Source organism: Aquarana catesbeiana, linkage group LG13 (genome assembly GCF_042186555.1).
Source record: "Aquarana catesbeiana isolate 2022-GZ linkage group LG13, ASM4218655v1, whole genome shotgun sequence".
In the NCBI taxonomy this organism is placed as follows: Eukaryota; Metazoa; Chordata; class Amphibia; order Anura; family Ranidae; genus Aquarana; species Aquarana catesbeiana.
In genome coordinates, this window is record NC_133336.1 from 118192557 (window position 1) to 118208927 (window position 16371).

The following is a 16371-nucleotide window of genomic DNA, read 5'->3' on the forward strand; positions in this document are numbered from 1 at the left end:
ATTTCAAGAATAAAATAAAAATATAGAATTTATGTATAATTTCATCTATATAAAACAGAAAACTACGCTAGGCTACTTAAAGTTGTGTTACCATAAATACACAATTTTAATCGTCTCTTTAAAGAGACTATTCATATTAAACAAATATAGAAATTATTTACAAAAATATCTTGATACCTGTTATGATGTTAGTTGGACGTTTCAATCAATGCAAGTTAATGTATACAGGTACACCATTTAATATTTATTATATGCATTTTATATACATTATTTTTCAACAACTGTACTTCTGCATTTTTTTGTGGTACAATCTTAAAAATTAGCCGATTTGCAGTCTGTAAAATGAAAACCTTACAAAACTTGCAAACTGATCAGATTTTTTTTTCTTTGTGGAAGACTAGAAAAAATGTGAAATTATCTCAGTCATGCATAAAACAATGTAAAATCTTCCGTCAACAACAGAAGCTAAATGTCTGAAAAAAATATGGGAAAAAGCGAATCCCGAAGGTATGAAAAATGCAAAAAGAACCCTGCGATCACACCGCTATGAAGGGCAGGTCCTGGGTATTAAGTATATGGGGGAATCAGGGAGCAAGCCGTATAAGCTCAGTAATGCTTAAGAAGCAAAATTTTTGCCTGCAAACAATCCTGTCTTTTGCAGGCATAGATTTTACCTCATTCCATGACCGTCTTTCAAATTGAAACAAATCTCCAATTTAAATCATCCTATCTTATAACATTATGTCCCTCAGATGTCCTCAGTAAATTGTCCCAAAATAAAATTCCTGTGTCACATGAAAAAAAAGAGAATATAAAGCTGAAATAAATAACAATAAGCCACTGTAACTTACCTGGGAAACATTCGGATAAATTAACTCGTAAATAAAGTAAACATACAAAATATCACACAGTGATAGAATGCTGCAATTGTTAAAAAAAGGGGCCGAGGTGCATTGGGCAGAACATATGAAACCCCTCTTACAGAAACAAAACAAAAAAAAAAATTATTAAAAAAGCCAAAATAACTAGTTGTTAGTCTGTAGTCACTCAGATATGTTATCCTCTCTAACGCCAGGCTTCCTGGCAGCGTCACTGACTTCTGGCCGTATAAAGGGATGCAGGGTACAACAGATGATCAATCATTTGCAAGATAAATCCCCTTATGCAGGTAGAGGGGCAGCACTATTTAAAAAAAAAAAAAAAATCTGCAAAATGCATTCACTGTCAGGCTTAATAGCCTGATAAAAACACTGCAATTATGTGACGAGTTTAAAAAAAACAATAAAAATAAAAACCTTGTATACAGATTGTATTAATGCTAAAAATATATAGTTACACACTAGCATCTGTTGCCAGGTAATAATAAATTAAAAAAAGTGTCAAAAAAAAAATTGAAGTCCCTTCATTGGCTGCCAGGCACAGAGTCCTACAATGCCAGCTCTGTGAGTAATTACCTACACACAAATGAGAAAGTAAGCCAACAAGAATCTGCAGTTTAAACAGGGTTTGCTTCGTGTGGAACTGGCTCATCACAAGTCCTTTACTATTCCATTGAAAATATGATTGTAAGTATTAAAACTGCTTGAGATTGCTATATTGCATTGTAACGGTATCTGGACAGGCAAACAAATTAAAGGGGTATGTCAAAAAGTTGATAAGCAGCTCCATATCCCCCATGTTAGTTGAGCTCCTGAGTCACAATAAATGTGCATCCGGAGCCTGAATTAAAATGGCACAAAGCCAAAATAATTAAAATAAAAATTAAAACATTTCTTGTTTTATTCTCTATGGACTGTAGAAAGAACATATTTATATTATATATAATAAAGAACAGGCACCCTATGCAGGGGCTGTGAATACTGGTTACTGTGATAAGAGGAAATATTAAATTACAGTAATTAAAGCCCTGTACAGAGCAATCCTGATAAATGAGAAAAAAAAAAGGAGGGTAGTGCCTGTCGCACTGTAACCAGTATCTTTCTGTCCTGCAGAGGAAGCTGTGTCTTGTAGTGTCAGCATGAAAGCAAACTCCTCTTGGCAGTGATGTAAGAATTTGTTTAAATACCGCAAGTGTCCAAATTTCGTCCCAAAATGCACTTGTGGCATTGTGTGAAGGATAAGGGCAGGCAAGGGGGGGGTCAAACAAAGACCTTGGCCAGAGCATCTGCTCCAGCACTGGCGATGAACGCTTTGGATGGGTGAAAGGCAACATCGTAAATAGACTCGTCCAACTTCTTGCGATGGGCTGTAATCTCCTGCACGCATGTCTTGCTGTCCAGATTCCACAAGCGAATAGAACAATCATGGCCTGTAAGAAAACATATCCATGTTAGTAATTCCCATTCTTAAATTTGTTAGGAAATACAAATGGACAAAAGATTGTGTTAGATTAACAAACACGATGCAAAGTATATTATGTAAATGCTCAACTACTTTGCGTCCAGAGCAATTCTTCTTATATTACACACACGTTAAAAGTGAACGTACACACTGAAAAAGCGCACTTCAATTTGAATACACAAACCGAATACATTTTTTGGTTAAAAAAAAAAAAAAAAAAGATGGGAGTTGTGTCTCGTTTGCGGTGCATACTAACACATTATGACATAAACCTCCTGGTGGCCCATTTAATAAAAATAGCAAAAAAAGGAGTTTAAATTGTGCTTCAAGGCCAGCTGGTAAAAAGGTTACTCATGCACGCCTTGAAGGGCCTCCATGTGTGCTCACAGACACTGGAAGTTCTAAAAACGCCAGTATCTTAGCTGTAGAATGCTGCATTAAAAATGCATGTATTCTAGTGTTTTGCATCGTTTTTGCATTAGCGTTTTTTTTTTTTTTTTTAGCAAAACTATACTCCCACAAAAAGGTTATGGCTCAAAAAACACTTTTTTCAGAGTTAAAACGTTTTTACAGCTGAAAAACTCCTCTTCAAACCCACTAGGTTCTGGGGTTTTTTTTCCAGCCAGAAAACGCCCCTGCGAAAAACTGCTGATAAAAGCCTGTGTGTGCATGAATACATAGGATAACATGCTGGGGAGTTCATTGGCTTCAGAAAAAAATGGCTGAAGCCAAAAACAGCAGCTGTAAAAACATCCAGTGTGCCCGAGGCCCAACTGCGATTACTTACAAGCCAAAAAGTATGAGGGAACGCCCATGGATCAAATGTATCAAGGGAGTTAAGCTGAACTGCAGTATAGTTTTATTTATTTTAACTTGTAGTTCAGCTTGGTTACGATTAATCCTTCATAGTTCACATTTGAAGGCCTGCACTGGGGAGGCAGAAACCAACTGCAGTAGCCCATGTTACATACAGTCAGCACTAGTCCCTTTTGGATAATTCTCAAGCGACTTGCCTTCTCTATATTGGACACAGGGGTCACTTGGCATCTTCCCCAATGAGCTTTGCTGCTCATTACCAAGAAAAGCATATCTGGCTCTTCAATGTATAAAGGGATATGCAATTCAATTCATGTGACAGTGCTGTTGCCTGTGATTAACTCTGCTCTGGCACATGGGGGTTAAAAGAGTCTTCAGCCCTATGTTAGCTAAAATGAGAGCCCTGCACAGGCAAAGCACGGGGTCAGTCTAAGGCCCTGAATACAATATTTGCATATCAGATCACCTAGGTTTTGGGGCAGCTTTAAACAATTACTATAGGAGTCTGTCTGATCATTAAATATATAAAAGGAACCAGGTAGGAGAGAAATCTGAAAGCCACCTTTTTTTTTAAAGGTGGGTGCTCAATCTGTCACCCTACAGCTGTTGAAAGTCCCATTATGCCTCTGCCCTTGGCTGTCATGCTTGTAACTCTCAGCCTTGCAATGCTTCATGGGGCTTTTAGTTCTGCAACAGATGGAAGGCCACAGGTTGAGCACCCATTCCAACCTCAAGTCCAAGAATTCCATTTCATAGTTAAACTAATCCAACGTAAAAGTATTCATACCTCCCATACCTGTAGGCCATTTGTGAACCATGTCAAGCCTGCGCCAAACACTTCTATTTTTCACAGCTCTGTCCTGTTCTCTTCACTAGGAAGGACTAGCCATTAGGACAAGTGCCCCCTTGCAGTACAGGAGAGAGCACAGTCATTCTTCCTAGCCCTGTGCTCTCTGCTGAGCAGATGAGCTCAGGTGCACTATAAATCTAGTGCCTATCCCACTAGTAGATAAGCTCAGTGGCTGCAATGGGAAAGCTGCTGAGGTCAAATGCAATGACATGCAATAGCGCTGTGCGTGACTCAGAAGGACGGAGCCGCAACTGAACCACCAGGATGCGTTTGTCCTAACTGCTGGTCTGACCTAGAAAAGAGGACAGGACGGCATTGTGAAAAATATCGGCAGGCAGGCTTCACGCCATTAACCAAGCACCATCTAGTGGTCAAAGGCAGTCTTTTCTGTATTAAAGGGCATGTTAGCACCACAGTTCATATTTATGATGTGTGCCTGTGCCAATACACTTATAATAAAAGTATCCTTTTCTCTTTGCATTGCTTCCTTTTTGAGAAATACCTGGTGATCCTGGCAGTCACCCTACTTTCCTATTTCAAACTGACTACACCAGGGCATGGAAGCACATCCATTCCAACTTTGTTAATTTCCTTCTTTGCATTCTGCTTCAGAGAACAGCCTATCCGTACACAAGTGGTCAGACTTATGCTGAAAGCCCACCCTACCCCCATAACCCCTTCCACTACGTGTGGCCCTGCGTAAAGATGTGGCTTATGTTGCAAGACTCCAGTGTTAACAGTTTCAAGACTAAAACTGGGCATCCATAGATCCCCCATCCAAACGAAACCACATGGATGGAAAATCTACTGCGGATGACTATTGCATTCTGACAGCCAGCATTCGTGACTGAGAACACCTGAACAAAGACTGCAGACACAATGTTCGGACAATTTTCTTCCACCAGGCTTCTTCAATTTCCCCCGAGGTTTACAGAGCCAAGTGGTGATGGCATGAATAATCCCACATGTGAGCTGTGTGTGGGGCCAACCCAAGACAATGATTCCAACATTATTGGTTGACGCATATTGTAGGTCAAAAAACACTGAAAACTTTACATATAAAGCCACAGTGTGAATCCTGCAGAGCTCCGTTCAAGCAGCAAAGCAGATTTGAGTGCAGACATGGTTTACTTTTTAAACATACCTATAGCAGTGTTCTATATCAACAGATCAACTATTCACTGGTCCACACACAAGTTTAAGAAATTCCCTTTGAACAGCCCTGATGAAATGAGTGCATTACTCCTGAAAGCTTCAGTTCATGATTATACCACTTTTTTTTTATATATGTACATACCCACACATATATTCACAGTCATTAATAAGACCTGGAAAATGTGCAAAAATTGTAGTGTTGTCCATTTTCCTGTGTACTAGATTTACTAGTGACATTTTAGATTACGAAACAATATTGGCTACGTGTCTCATCAGAACACTTACTTCCAGACATCAAGTAAATTCCATTGGGGTCTACTGCAAGACTTGTAACAGCATCCAGGTGAGCAACCATTGAATGAATGGTCTTACCTGAAAGAGAAGAACCAACAGTAGCTATGCTGAAAGTGTAACAATATAAAAAAGGTATGTATTTGTGTAAATGGATAGGAGCAGCTTCAATATTCCCAGATCCACTATAGATTACTAGGTCAATTTCTGGACAACGCTGTGCCTTTTTATAGATAAAGCTCAACCCCATTCTTCAAGTTCACAGCACTGAAGTACATCAGCATGCTTAAAGTGATTGTAAAGTCTTGTTTTTATTTTTTTAAATAACAAACATGTTCTACTTATCTGCTCTGTGCAGTGGTTTTGCACAGAGCAGCCCGAATCCTCCTTTTCTCGGGTCCCTCACCGACGCTCCTGGCTCCTCCCTCCTGCCCTCACAGCAAGCAACGGGGGTACCCAAGCAAGCGTGCTACCGATTCAGCGGCTCTGCGTCCATTCACACTCACGGAGTTGCGGTGCGGCACAGCCCCGCCCCCTCTGATTGACAGCAGTGGGAGCCAATGCTTTCGTGGACATTGCTGGATTGAGAAGGGGCACACAAAAGGTTTTTTACCATCATGCATAGAATGCATGAAGGTAAATACCTTGTGCCTTTACAACCACTTTAACAGTCAACATTTATCCCAATCACACAAAAAAGATGTAATGCATGCACAGTGCAAGGGCAAAACACTATTGATGTGAAACCTGTGCTCATTACAGTGGTAAATGTGAGCTATTATGCAGACTCATCCGTGTTTTTAACTATAAGCACATCACACCTTAAAGACTTTGTGCAATTGAAAAGTTAATTTATAGAGCTAAGATGTGAGGGAGATGTCAGGCAAATTAAAAGAAAAGACTTTAGCAATATCACTGCATACATGTTGTAAAATGCCCTATTAAACTTATTTCACACTAGAAAAAGGGTGTTGTGTGCAATGTCTCGAGACTGGTTTTCATTAATCTGCATACGTTAGAGCTCATGCGCACAGCTGTAAAACATCCAGGAGCTTCCTTAAAAACCTTCCTGGGACCCGCAGCTGCAGAGAACAGCCACTCAGACAGAAATTAGGAAATTCTGTTGTATGCAGTTATGCCGCAGGAGTTGTGAAAAAACACAGATACTCTGCATTTAAAGCATGTGCTTGATGCAACACCCCACACCACCCCATGTATAACCACATACAGCTACATCTTCTAATTGCCAACTGTGAGCCTCTGTAGGCAGCAGCTGCAGGTCCAGGAGAAGTTTTTACAGAGGTTTTTGGTGCTGAACGGCCCCTACACTTATGAAGTTCTTATGCTGCTAAAAAGCTGAATTATTTCTGACAAACCAATTTCTTTTTGGAACAATGTTTTACTTTATGACCAAACTATGCGGTCTATATAGAAACAGAACAAGATCAGCATACCCGATTTGTTGTCAAAAAACTTGATGTGTCTATCCTCAAATGCAGCAATGGTAACAGGAAGCGTAGGATGACTTACAATTTTATTTATGTGGCCACTGAATGGGATACCTATAAAACAACAAAAAAACAAATGTAAACCCAATGTCTGAAACACACACTTATCTCACTAGGATACGGACTGTTAGAACATACTTACTAGAATCTGTAGGTGAAGATAACTGCAGTAAAGACTGCGATGTTTCTAAGTCATAGACTATGATGCAACCACTGGTAAATGAGGCAACAGCATGTGCAGGGTCACAGCCAATGAAATCTACAGAGGTCGGGATTCCATGTTCTAAGAAAACAAGAAATTACAATATAAAACCAGTGGCAATTAAATGAATCACTGTTAGCTGAGCCACTACGCTAGTCATAATATGCTTGTGTACCAAGTAAACACATTTACCAAGCTAATTTTTAAACTTTTTAAAATGGGTCAGTTCACCCAAAGCTATTCCATAAGCTCACTTCTTTTGTTATTTTAAGGAGAGCAATTAGTCCTCAGAGTCTAACCTGAAGATGGGAGAGTATGTAGGTCCGAGTAGTCGATAACACTTAGCCTACAAAAATGTTAATCATTTCCACTATTACTGGGTAGCGTGAAGACAATACTTTATTTCACTGAATTATTAACCCACTTGCCATCCAGGGCACGTATATAAACATCCTGGAGAGCAAGCAGTTTTCCCAGGATCATGGTTGCAGTTACATAATCCGTGTTTGATCAGCTGCTCTGAAGGACACAGGAGACGTCAGGGGTCTAATAGACTCCTGATGTCTCCATAAAGAGTACCTGTCACTAATAAAGCCATCACAAAGGTACATTTTCTTCACCCTCTTGTGACTGCAATAAAGTCAAATAAAATTAAAAAAAATTAAAGGAACCCCTGTGCGCAAACACAAATGCAAAATGCACACGTGTGTAGCGTACCAATGACTGCATCCCCATGAACGTCATGAGAGAGCAATATTTCTGGATTAACTCTAAACTGGTAACCTGTAAAGCTTTCAAAGCGTCACTTATGGACAATTTTAGGTACCGTAAATTGTCGCCATTTCACACCCGTGCACAATTTTCAATCTTGATATGTTTGGTAACTATTTGCTTGATGCAATATTTAAAGGATAAGTTCACCTTTTGGGACAAAAAATAATGCACATTTATGTTCCTGCAAAAATATTTATAATTTTTTCCCTAAGGAGCCTGGAAAGCATTGCACTCCTGCAGACAAGCCCTGCAGCTTTCAGCCCATGCCTTCATAGGGGCTGACTATTTACAAATTGCACGACTTGTGAATGAACTACTAGGCCACTCAGTGACTTCACAGTCCAATCGGAAGCTGTCAGGCTGATGGAATTTGTAGTATGTGCATTCACAGGAAACTGAATGAATGACCTGGTTGTGTGGGTAGAGGAAGATCCCCCACTGTAGCTGCTGGAGCATGTTGCACCCTAAATGCAGGAGGAACATGCAACATGTTCCAAAAGGTGAACTTACGGTATCCCTTATGGTTTATTATGTCAAATATGTTGTAATACACGTGAAGTATAGCTATGGGAACGGATTCTCATCTTAGGGTTTTTAAAAAGTACAGAGCAGATTAAAATACAGTTGTGCTCATAGGTTTACATACCCTGGCAGAATTTATGATTTCTTGGCCATTTTCCAGAGAATATGAATGATGATAACACAAACGTTTCTTTCACTCATGGTTAGTGTTTGGCGGAAGCCATTTATTATCAATCAACTATGTTTACTCTTTTTAAATCATAAATGGCAACAGAAACTACCCAAATGACTCTGATCAAAAGTTTACATACCCTAGTTCTTAATACCGTGTATTGCCCCCTTTAACATCAATGACAGCTTGAAGTCTTTTGTGGTATTTGTGGATGAAGCTCTTTATATTCTCAGATGGTAAAGCTGCCCATTCCTCTTAGCAAAAAGTCTCCAGTTCCTGGAAATTCTTGGGCTGTCTTGCATGAACTGCATGTTTGAGATCTCCCCAGAGTGGTTTAATGATATTGGAGGCCAGGAGACAGATGGCCAATCCAGAACCTTCACTTTATTCTGATGTAGACAATGACAGGTGGACTTGGCCTTGTGTTTTGGATCATTGCCATGTTGGAATGTCCAAGTACGTCCCATGTGCAGCTTCCTGGCTAATGAATGCAAATGTTCCTCCAGTATTTTTTGATGATATATTGCATTCATGTTGCCAATTTTGACCAAATGTCCTGTGCCTTTGTAGCTTACACATCCCCAAAACATCAGCAACACACCTCCGTGTTTCACAGTAGGAATGGTGTACCTTTCATCATAGGCCTTGTTGACGCCTCTCCAAATGTAGCGTTTATGGTTGTGGCCAAAAAGCTCAATTTTGGTCTCATCACTCCAAGTGACTTTGTGCCAGAAGGTTTGAGGCTTGTCTCTGTGCTGTTTGGAGTATTAGAAGGATACTTTGTGGCATTTGCGTAGTAATGGCTTTCTTCTGGTGACTCAACCATCTTTCTTCAAGTGCCTCCTTATTGTGCATCTTGAAACAGCCAGAGAGTTCTGTATTTTACCTGAAGTTATTTGTGGGGTTTTCTTTGCATCACAAACAATTTTCCTGGCAGTTGTGGCTGAAATTTTAGTTGGTCTACCTGGCCGTGGTTTGGTTTCAACAGAACCCCTCATTTTCCACTTCTTGATTAGAGTTTGAACACTGCTGATTGGCATTCTCAATTTATTGGATATCTTTTTATATCCCTTTCCTGTTTTATACAGTTACACTACCTTTTCCTGCAGATCCTTTGACAATTCTTTTGCTTTCCCAATGACTCAGAATCCAGAAATGCCAGTGCAGCACTGGATGAAAGATGCAAAGATCTGTCAGGAGTCCAGAAACTCATTGACCTTTTATACACACACTAATTCCAAGCAAACAGATCACAGGTGAGGATGGTTACCTTTAATAGGAATTCAAACCCCTTTGTGTCAACTTGTGTGTACATGATATCAGGCCAAAATCACCAGGGTATGTAAACTTTTGATCGGGGTTATTTGGGTAGTTTCTGTTGCCATTATGATTTAAAAAGAGTAAACACAGTGGATTGATAATAAATAGCTTCAGCCAAAAACTAACCTTGAGTGAAAGAAAAGTTTTTGGGTTATCATTCAAATTCTCTGAAAATTGGCCAAGAAATCATAAATTCTGCCAGGATATGTAAACTTATGAGCAAAACTGTACATCTGCATAGATGGATGGATGGAGGGGTCAGAAGCCCTGTCAGGTTGTTATTGCGGTTTGTGTCCTTGCTATGGAGATGCACATTCTGTTTGTCCTGGTGAACACAGTCAATGAAGCTAGAATTAAAGGGAAAGTAAACATTTTGAGTTGTCAACAGACGGTGAATAGAAGGGAAACCATGAAGAAATGTGCATTTTTTTTTGCAGAGATGTACAGAATAAACATGTTTTTATTTTCTGAAATATTAAAATTGTAAGCTCACAGGAGCAAGGGCCTCCTAACCCTATTGTATTGAATTGTATTGTTGCTGTATTGTTTCCCTTTATATTATAAAGTGCTGCGCAAACTGTTGGGGCTACATAAATCCTGTATAATATAATAATTTGAAGCAATTAGAAGGTTCACTAATTCATGCTTCAATATACTATTAACTTCCTCTTGTGATAAGAGGCTCAATCATTGCATATTACTTGCACAGTCAAAAGGGTTAAAACAAGGAAGTGTATAAACAAACTAATGAGATACAATGATTAAAATGTCTATGCGATGAATAGAAGCAGGTTATTGGACTGCTTACCCTTGTTACCATTATAGGTGCCAACACATGGTTTGCTTTCTGGTGGATTCCACAACCGGACAGTTCCATCAGCAGAGCAGGATAGCAGACTGTCTTTAATTCCACTGTGAGCAAGTCCCCACACTGCATCTGTGTGTCCAGCCAATGTGCCAGCAAGAACACTAGGATCTGGAGAAGGTGCAACATTTAAATTTTTTTTAAATTAGATTTTAGCAATTGTAGAGAAAGTTTTCTAAAATAAAAACAAAAGGCTTATGAATAAAATATTTATACAGCATTCTGCTAGCCTCTGAGCAAAATTCAAGACCAACAGCCTGAAGAACCACACCAAGTACAAAACTCTGCAAAGTCTAATTGTTTGGGATGATCTGTGTAAGACCCAGCTAAAGGGTGGGAAGCTGTACCGAAAGCAAAGAGGCTGGCAGCTTCTGCAGCTATCCGCAGCCGATTGCACGTAACCAATCATGTGGCTGTTACCTGTGAAGGATAGGCCCTGAATGCAGATTGCTTTCCTGCCTGCAGCAAGTCTTCTGTAGCAAACGGCCCCATTTGTAAAAGTCAAAGGAAAAGCCTCAAACTTGGATTAACCACTTTCCCCCAGGTATTTTTCTCCCTAAATCCCCTTGAGTCCCACAGAATGGTTTCAGTCTCATCCCACACAAAGTTTTAGTCAACCCTAATGTAATAATAATTTTTTGCACAGATAAAGCTTTGTTTAGTAGCAAATTTGGAAATGTTTTAATGGTTTGGTTTTATTAACACACTAGAAAAACAAAAAAAAAACAAAAAAAAAAAAAAAAAGGAGGAAAGCAGCAGGGACATCCCCCTACAAATTATCTCCCACTTCACGCTAGCTTCAGTTTTGCAGCAAGCAAACAAAAGGAAGATCATATGAACAAAAGGGGAGGGACCTGCAGACTGTATTGTACCAGGGACTGCCAATCTCTGTGCCTGAAGTTGACTTAGGGATGCCCACCAAACTGTCTTTGAGGTGAAGCTGACAGATGGGAAGTACGGTATCAAGGATGGGGCAGGGATAGAAATTCTATTTTGTTGGCCCTGTAAACATATTTGACCCAGAGGTCTGGGACATCCTGATCCATACTGGCACAAATGCCAACAGACACTTGAGAGTGAGGAAGCCCCCTCATTGTAAGGAGGACTTTTGAGTAGGCTTGGAGGGTGTTTCAGGGTCCAAGGCTTGCAACAAAAGGATGGACCCACTTTTGACTTTGAGGAGGATGCCCAGGTGGAATGAAAGTATCCCTTTCAATGGAAAAAGATATTAACCATGTGTAAAACACACCTTTTGAAAGCAGGTTCAGCCAATCAAGCCTTTAATCACAAACCGCGCATATGCACAGAGAGTAGTGTCATCCTAGAGACCAAACAAAATACATTCTCTAGGGCAGTGGTCATCAACCCTGTTGTCAGGGCCCACTAACAGGCCAGGTTTGCAAGATAACTGAAATACATCACAGGTGATATAATTTGCTGCTCAGTGATTACAGTATTCTAGTTTGCATCTCCCCAGGGTAATACATAAAGCCTGGCCTGTTAGTAGGCCCTGAGGACAGGGTTGATGACCACTGCTCTAGGGCATCGACACAAAACAGCAGCACAGAGGGCATGATTTGCAAATGCTTCACCAGAACAGGGTCCTCACAGAGAGGATCATGTTTATTAGCCCAGACGGGTTAACGACTGTTTGAAAAACAGACCTAGCCGCAATAGCTGGTTATAAGACAGAACTAGCGAGAGCAAAAAGGTTGCCTTCAGTAGGGTTTCTAAGCATCAACAGAATCCTTAAAAGGAGGGAACATCCTCAACAGGAACAGTGAGATGCTTTTTGAGAACAAAAAAAAAAAAAAAAAAAGAGACCATAGACGCAGACAGACCAATGTGGGAAAAAAAGAAAAAAAAGTCAAGTGGCCTGAAGTTCCAGCATGCTGATTGACAGCCTCGACTCCTCCGACTACCACGATCCCTAAACTGAGAGGTTCTCCAGAATAACTCCCTAGCTCAACAGGCTGGCATCTTTCATCAGTACCTTCCAAGACTTTGAAAGAACAACTTTCTGGTTTTTCGTATCTGTATGGAAATTCATACTTCAGGCCCCATCTGGTTTTCCACCTAGTGGAGTCTGGGCACAGTGCAAAAAAACTATTCCGAGGGGTCAACCGATCCAGGAGCTGTAGTTAGAAACCCAACGTCCAGGGAACCCTGATAGAAGAATCATCCTGGCAGAATTGAGAAAGAAAAACCTCCAGGAAGAAGGTACGCTTTTTTCTAAGGACACTAGCAAAAACAGAGGCTAGCAGAGAATGGGCAGGGTTTTAGAAGGGGTTGTCCCCGCAGCTTTTTTCTTTAAGCCAATATCCAATCACCAGAATACAGCTGCATACAAGGTATAACTCCATGCTAAAGACTTCAGTTTCATGTAGGAGGAAAAAACAATGCATTTTCTCTATTTTTTCTTGAACACAATACTATAATAATACCCCAAAATATTTTCCACAAAATATAATCAAAGTCTGCTGAATAAAATGATATCATAGAGCATGTAATGTACTGGAATGGAAAAACTCAGAGAATGTATGCAATTTACTTTAGGAGAGCTTTCTTCCCCTTTGAGCGCTACAATGCAAAGCATGTTGGATTAAAAAAAATGGTGCGTGTAAGTTGTTAGCACAACATTAAGGTAATAAATTGAGTTGACAAGGGTACCAATTAGCACGAGGGCAACTTAAAGAAGTTTGCGTCTGCTAGAAATGTGAATGACATTGTCTCATTTGATGCTTGTGTGGCAAGTGCAAATTTCATTGACATCATCCTATATCAATGTTGTGACCTGGGGCTTAAATTTGGGGAGGAGGGAATATTTTGTTTTATAAACCTATAAAATTTTTTTTTTTTTTTACACTTTTTCCATAGGGTCAGGATCTAGTGGGCAGACACCAAAGCTGCTGATTCCCGTGCAGTTTTTAAAGCAATATTAGGATGAATAGCTATAGTTCCAGCACAGTTTTAAAATGGCACTGCAAATTCAACACATTAAAGTGGGAGTCCCGCAAATTTTACAAATACTGCAGCTGCTGACTTTTAAAATAAGAACACTTACCTGTCCCAGGGTCCAGCAATGTTGGCACCCAAGGCCGAACGGTCCTCGGATGCTGCCGCCGCCATCTTCAGTAAGGGAATCAGGAAATGAAGCCTTGCGGCTTCACTTCCCGGTTCCCTACTGCGCATGCGCGAGTCGCGCTGTGCAATCCGAATGGTCCCTGCTGTCTCTGGGACCCGTGTGTGTCCCAGTAGACAGCGCGGGGGGACAGGAAGTGGAGTAGACTCCCATGGGAGTCTATGCCCGGAAGTGGGTGCAAATACCTGTCTTAGACAGGTATCTGCACCCCCCCCTACTCCCCCCTGAAAGGTGCCAAATGTGACACCGAAGGGGGGCAGGTTCTGAAAAGCAGAGGTTCAATTTTTATGTGAACCTCCGCTTTAAGGGAGTTGAAAATATTCATAAAATAAATTGAGTAAGTATTCACTTGAATTATCCAATCAAACCTGTAAACCATAATTCGCAAGGCTGGATAAAGGAGGTGAATATTCACACAATGTATTGCATGAAAATTCTCAACAGTAAAGCCTACTAGATCAACAAAAATTTAACTGGACTTGCAATCTAAGCCAAATCTATGTACAGACTTCTGGGAAAAGCAACTAGCCAATAAATCAAAGAAGAAATAACATTTCTGGGCATGTGTTAAACAGCGTACAGAGCTCTTCCAGGTTGCCATTTTGCAAAAGAAGCCATATTTAAAAAATGTTGGTAGTTCGGCAATTCTTGAAATTAAAGTGTATGTATAGTCAAAACTTTAGCTTTGGATAAGAGTAGGGAGAGTTAATTTCCCCCCCCCCCCCCCCCCCCCCCAGTATATTGTTTACCAAGTGTGCCCCATTGGAAAGATTTTTTTGATCCCTTCCTGTCCCTGAGACAAAGCAGGAAGTTAGTTAGTGGAAAACCCCTGACAGTTGCCCCCATTGGAAAAAATTCCCCTTCTTGCTCTGGGGACAGTGCTGAAATGTTGGATTTCCCCTTATTTTCATTATTCGTGACATTGGTCACCGGTACGCATACAAAAAGAAAATAATGTAAATGGGGAATGTGCATGTAATGCATCAGTTGTCCTCCAAAAATAGTCCCAATAGAGAGGATTCAAAGATTAATTCCTAGGTTAAACACAAGACCTTCCACAGAGGACATGGATTAAGATATATCAAAGATTGGACCATATAAAGAAGCTAAAACATTCCGAATTTCATATCCAACTAAAATTATCTTTACTGAAAATAGGCATTTGAACAATGTTGTGCCAATACTAAAAGGAGATACCACCATTTTGTCTTCCATGGTGTCTTTTTCCCAGAAAGCAAAGATTCCATCTATTTTGACAAATTTTCAGGCATGAGCAACATGTGTGCAAAAACTACACAAACTGCTCTGTGACCAAAAAGGACCTACCCCTGAGGATCTACTGCTAGGCTCTTCACTTCCTAATGCACAATGAAGTTAGCCCCCAGTCTATCAAGGTATTTTTATAAATGCCCTGGTATTCAAAGGGTTAAAGCAAGCTCATCGCTGCTGCAGCTATGAACTTGGTTTTGATTTTTAGGGCCAGTGATCAGCTTTCAGTTATAAGTGATCTAAGCAGCCTAAGAGCCACATCAATTTTACAGGGCTCTGAAGGTGGGAGCCTACGTCACCCATGGTGGTTCCCGGGCTCTACCATTCCTTTCTAGGGAGCATAGGGCTGCAGCAAAGTGATACAACATTGACAGCAGAAAGTGATTGGGGAAGATCTGTGTATTATGTCCATGCTTAGATGAAATGGAGGGCAGGGAAGACATTGCAGGCCTAAAAGACGCCTGTTGTCTCCATAAAGGGGACCTATCATCATTCCATACGATCGCATAGTGGGCTTGTAAGCCCTCTTGTGATAGCAATATAGTTAAAAAATAGTGTTAAATTATATGAAAAATAATTTAACAATGAAAAATTAAAAAATGCACCCTGTAGACTTTCCAAGGCAAACAAGCAACACAAGCCATGCACCATTTTATTGGTTGAATTAGATGAACTTGCGTCTTTTTTCAACCAGACTAGCCATATAACCTGTATGTAAACAAAGCCGACACATGCACACGTGAGATATTGCCGGCACGGTTAAAGTAAGAGCAATAGTTTCAGGGTCATAATTCATGGTAAACTGATAATCTGTTAAGGCTTTTAAAAGGACTGTATCAATAATTTGGGAATTTTCAGTTTCACAGGTGCACGCAATTTTAAGGCTTGATAGGTTTGGCATCTATTTATATGACTCAACCCCATCTGTTATAGTGTACTCCAAAAATTGGTCTAATGATTATTTGAGCTACAATTAATCTTGGTATAATAATCACGATTATTTGTTCATTTATTCCCCCGAGTTTAGTTGCTAGATAATCATTTTGGGCTTATTGATGTAACCAACAGATACTGATGGATGCGTTTGATTAGAAAGGAAAAAAAAGGCAACTGCCATTATTTTATTCTTCAGGGTCTCCGCTTTC

The 16371-nt window shown here is 40.1% G+C and overlaps 1 protein-coding gene across 5 annotated transcripts in view; it reads right to left on the minus strand.

The window, feature by feature from the left end:
* Nucleotides 1–223: 223 nt before the first annotated feature.
* Nucleotides 224–16371, minus strand: part of STRN3 (striatin 3) — a 115514-nt gene continuing 99366 nt past the window's right edge. For all 5 annotated transcript variants that reach the window (XM_073609175.1, XM_073609174.1, XM_073609178.1 and 2 more), the window contains 5 exons: nt 10759–10926; nt 7103–7243; nt 6907–7014; nt 5447–5533; nt 224–2308 (listed from right to left, as the gene is read on the minus strand). In XM_073609175.1, the coding sequence (XP_073465276.1) occupies nt 2139–2308; nt 5447–5533; nt 6907–7014; nt 7103–7243; nt 10759–10926 (674 nt within the window). In that variant the 3' untranslated portion in view covers nt 224–2138. The remainder of the gene's footprint in view (nt 2309–5446; nt 5534–6906; nt 7015–7102; nt 7244–10758; nt 10927–16371) is intronic.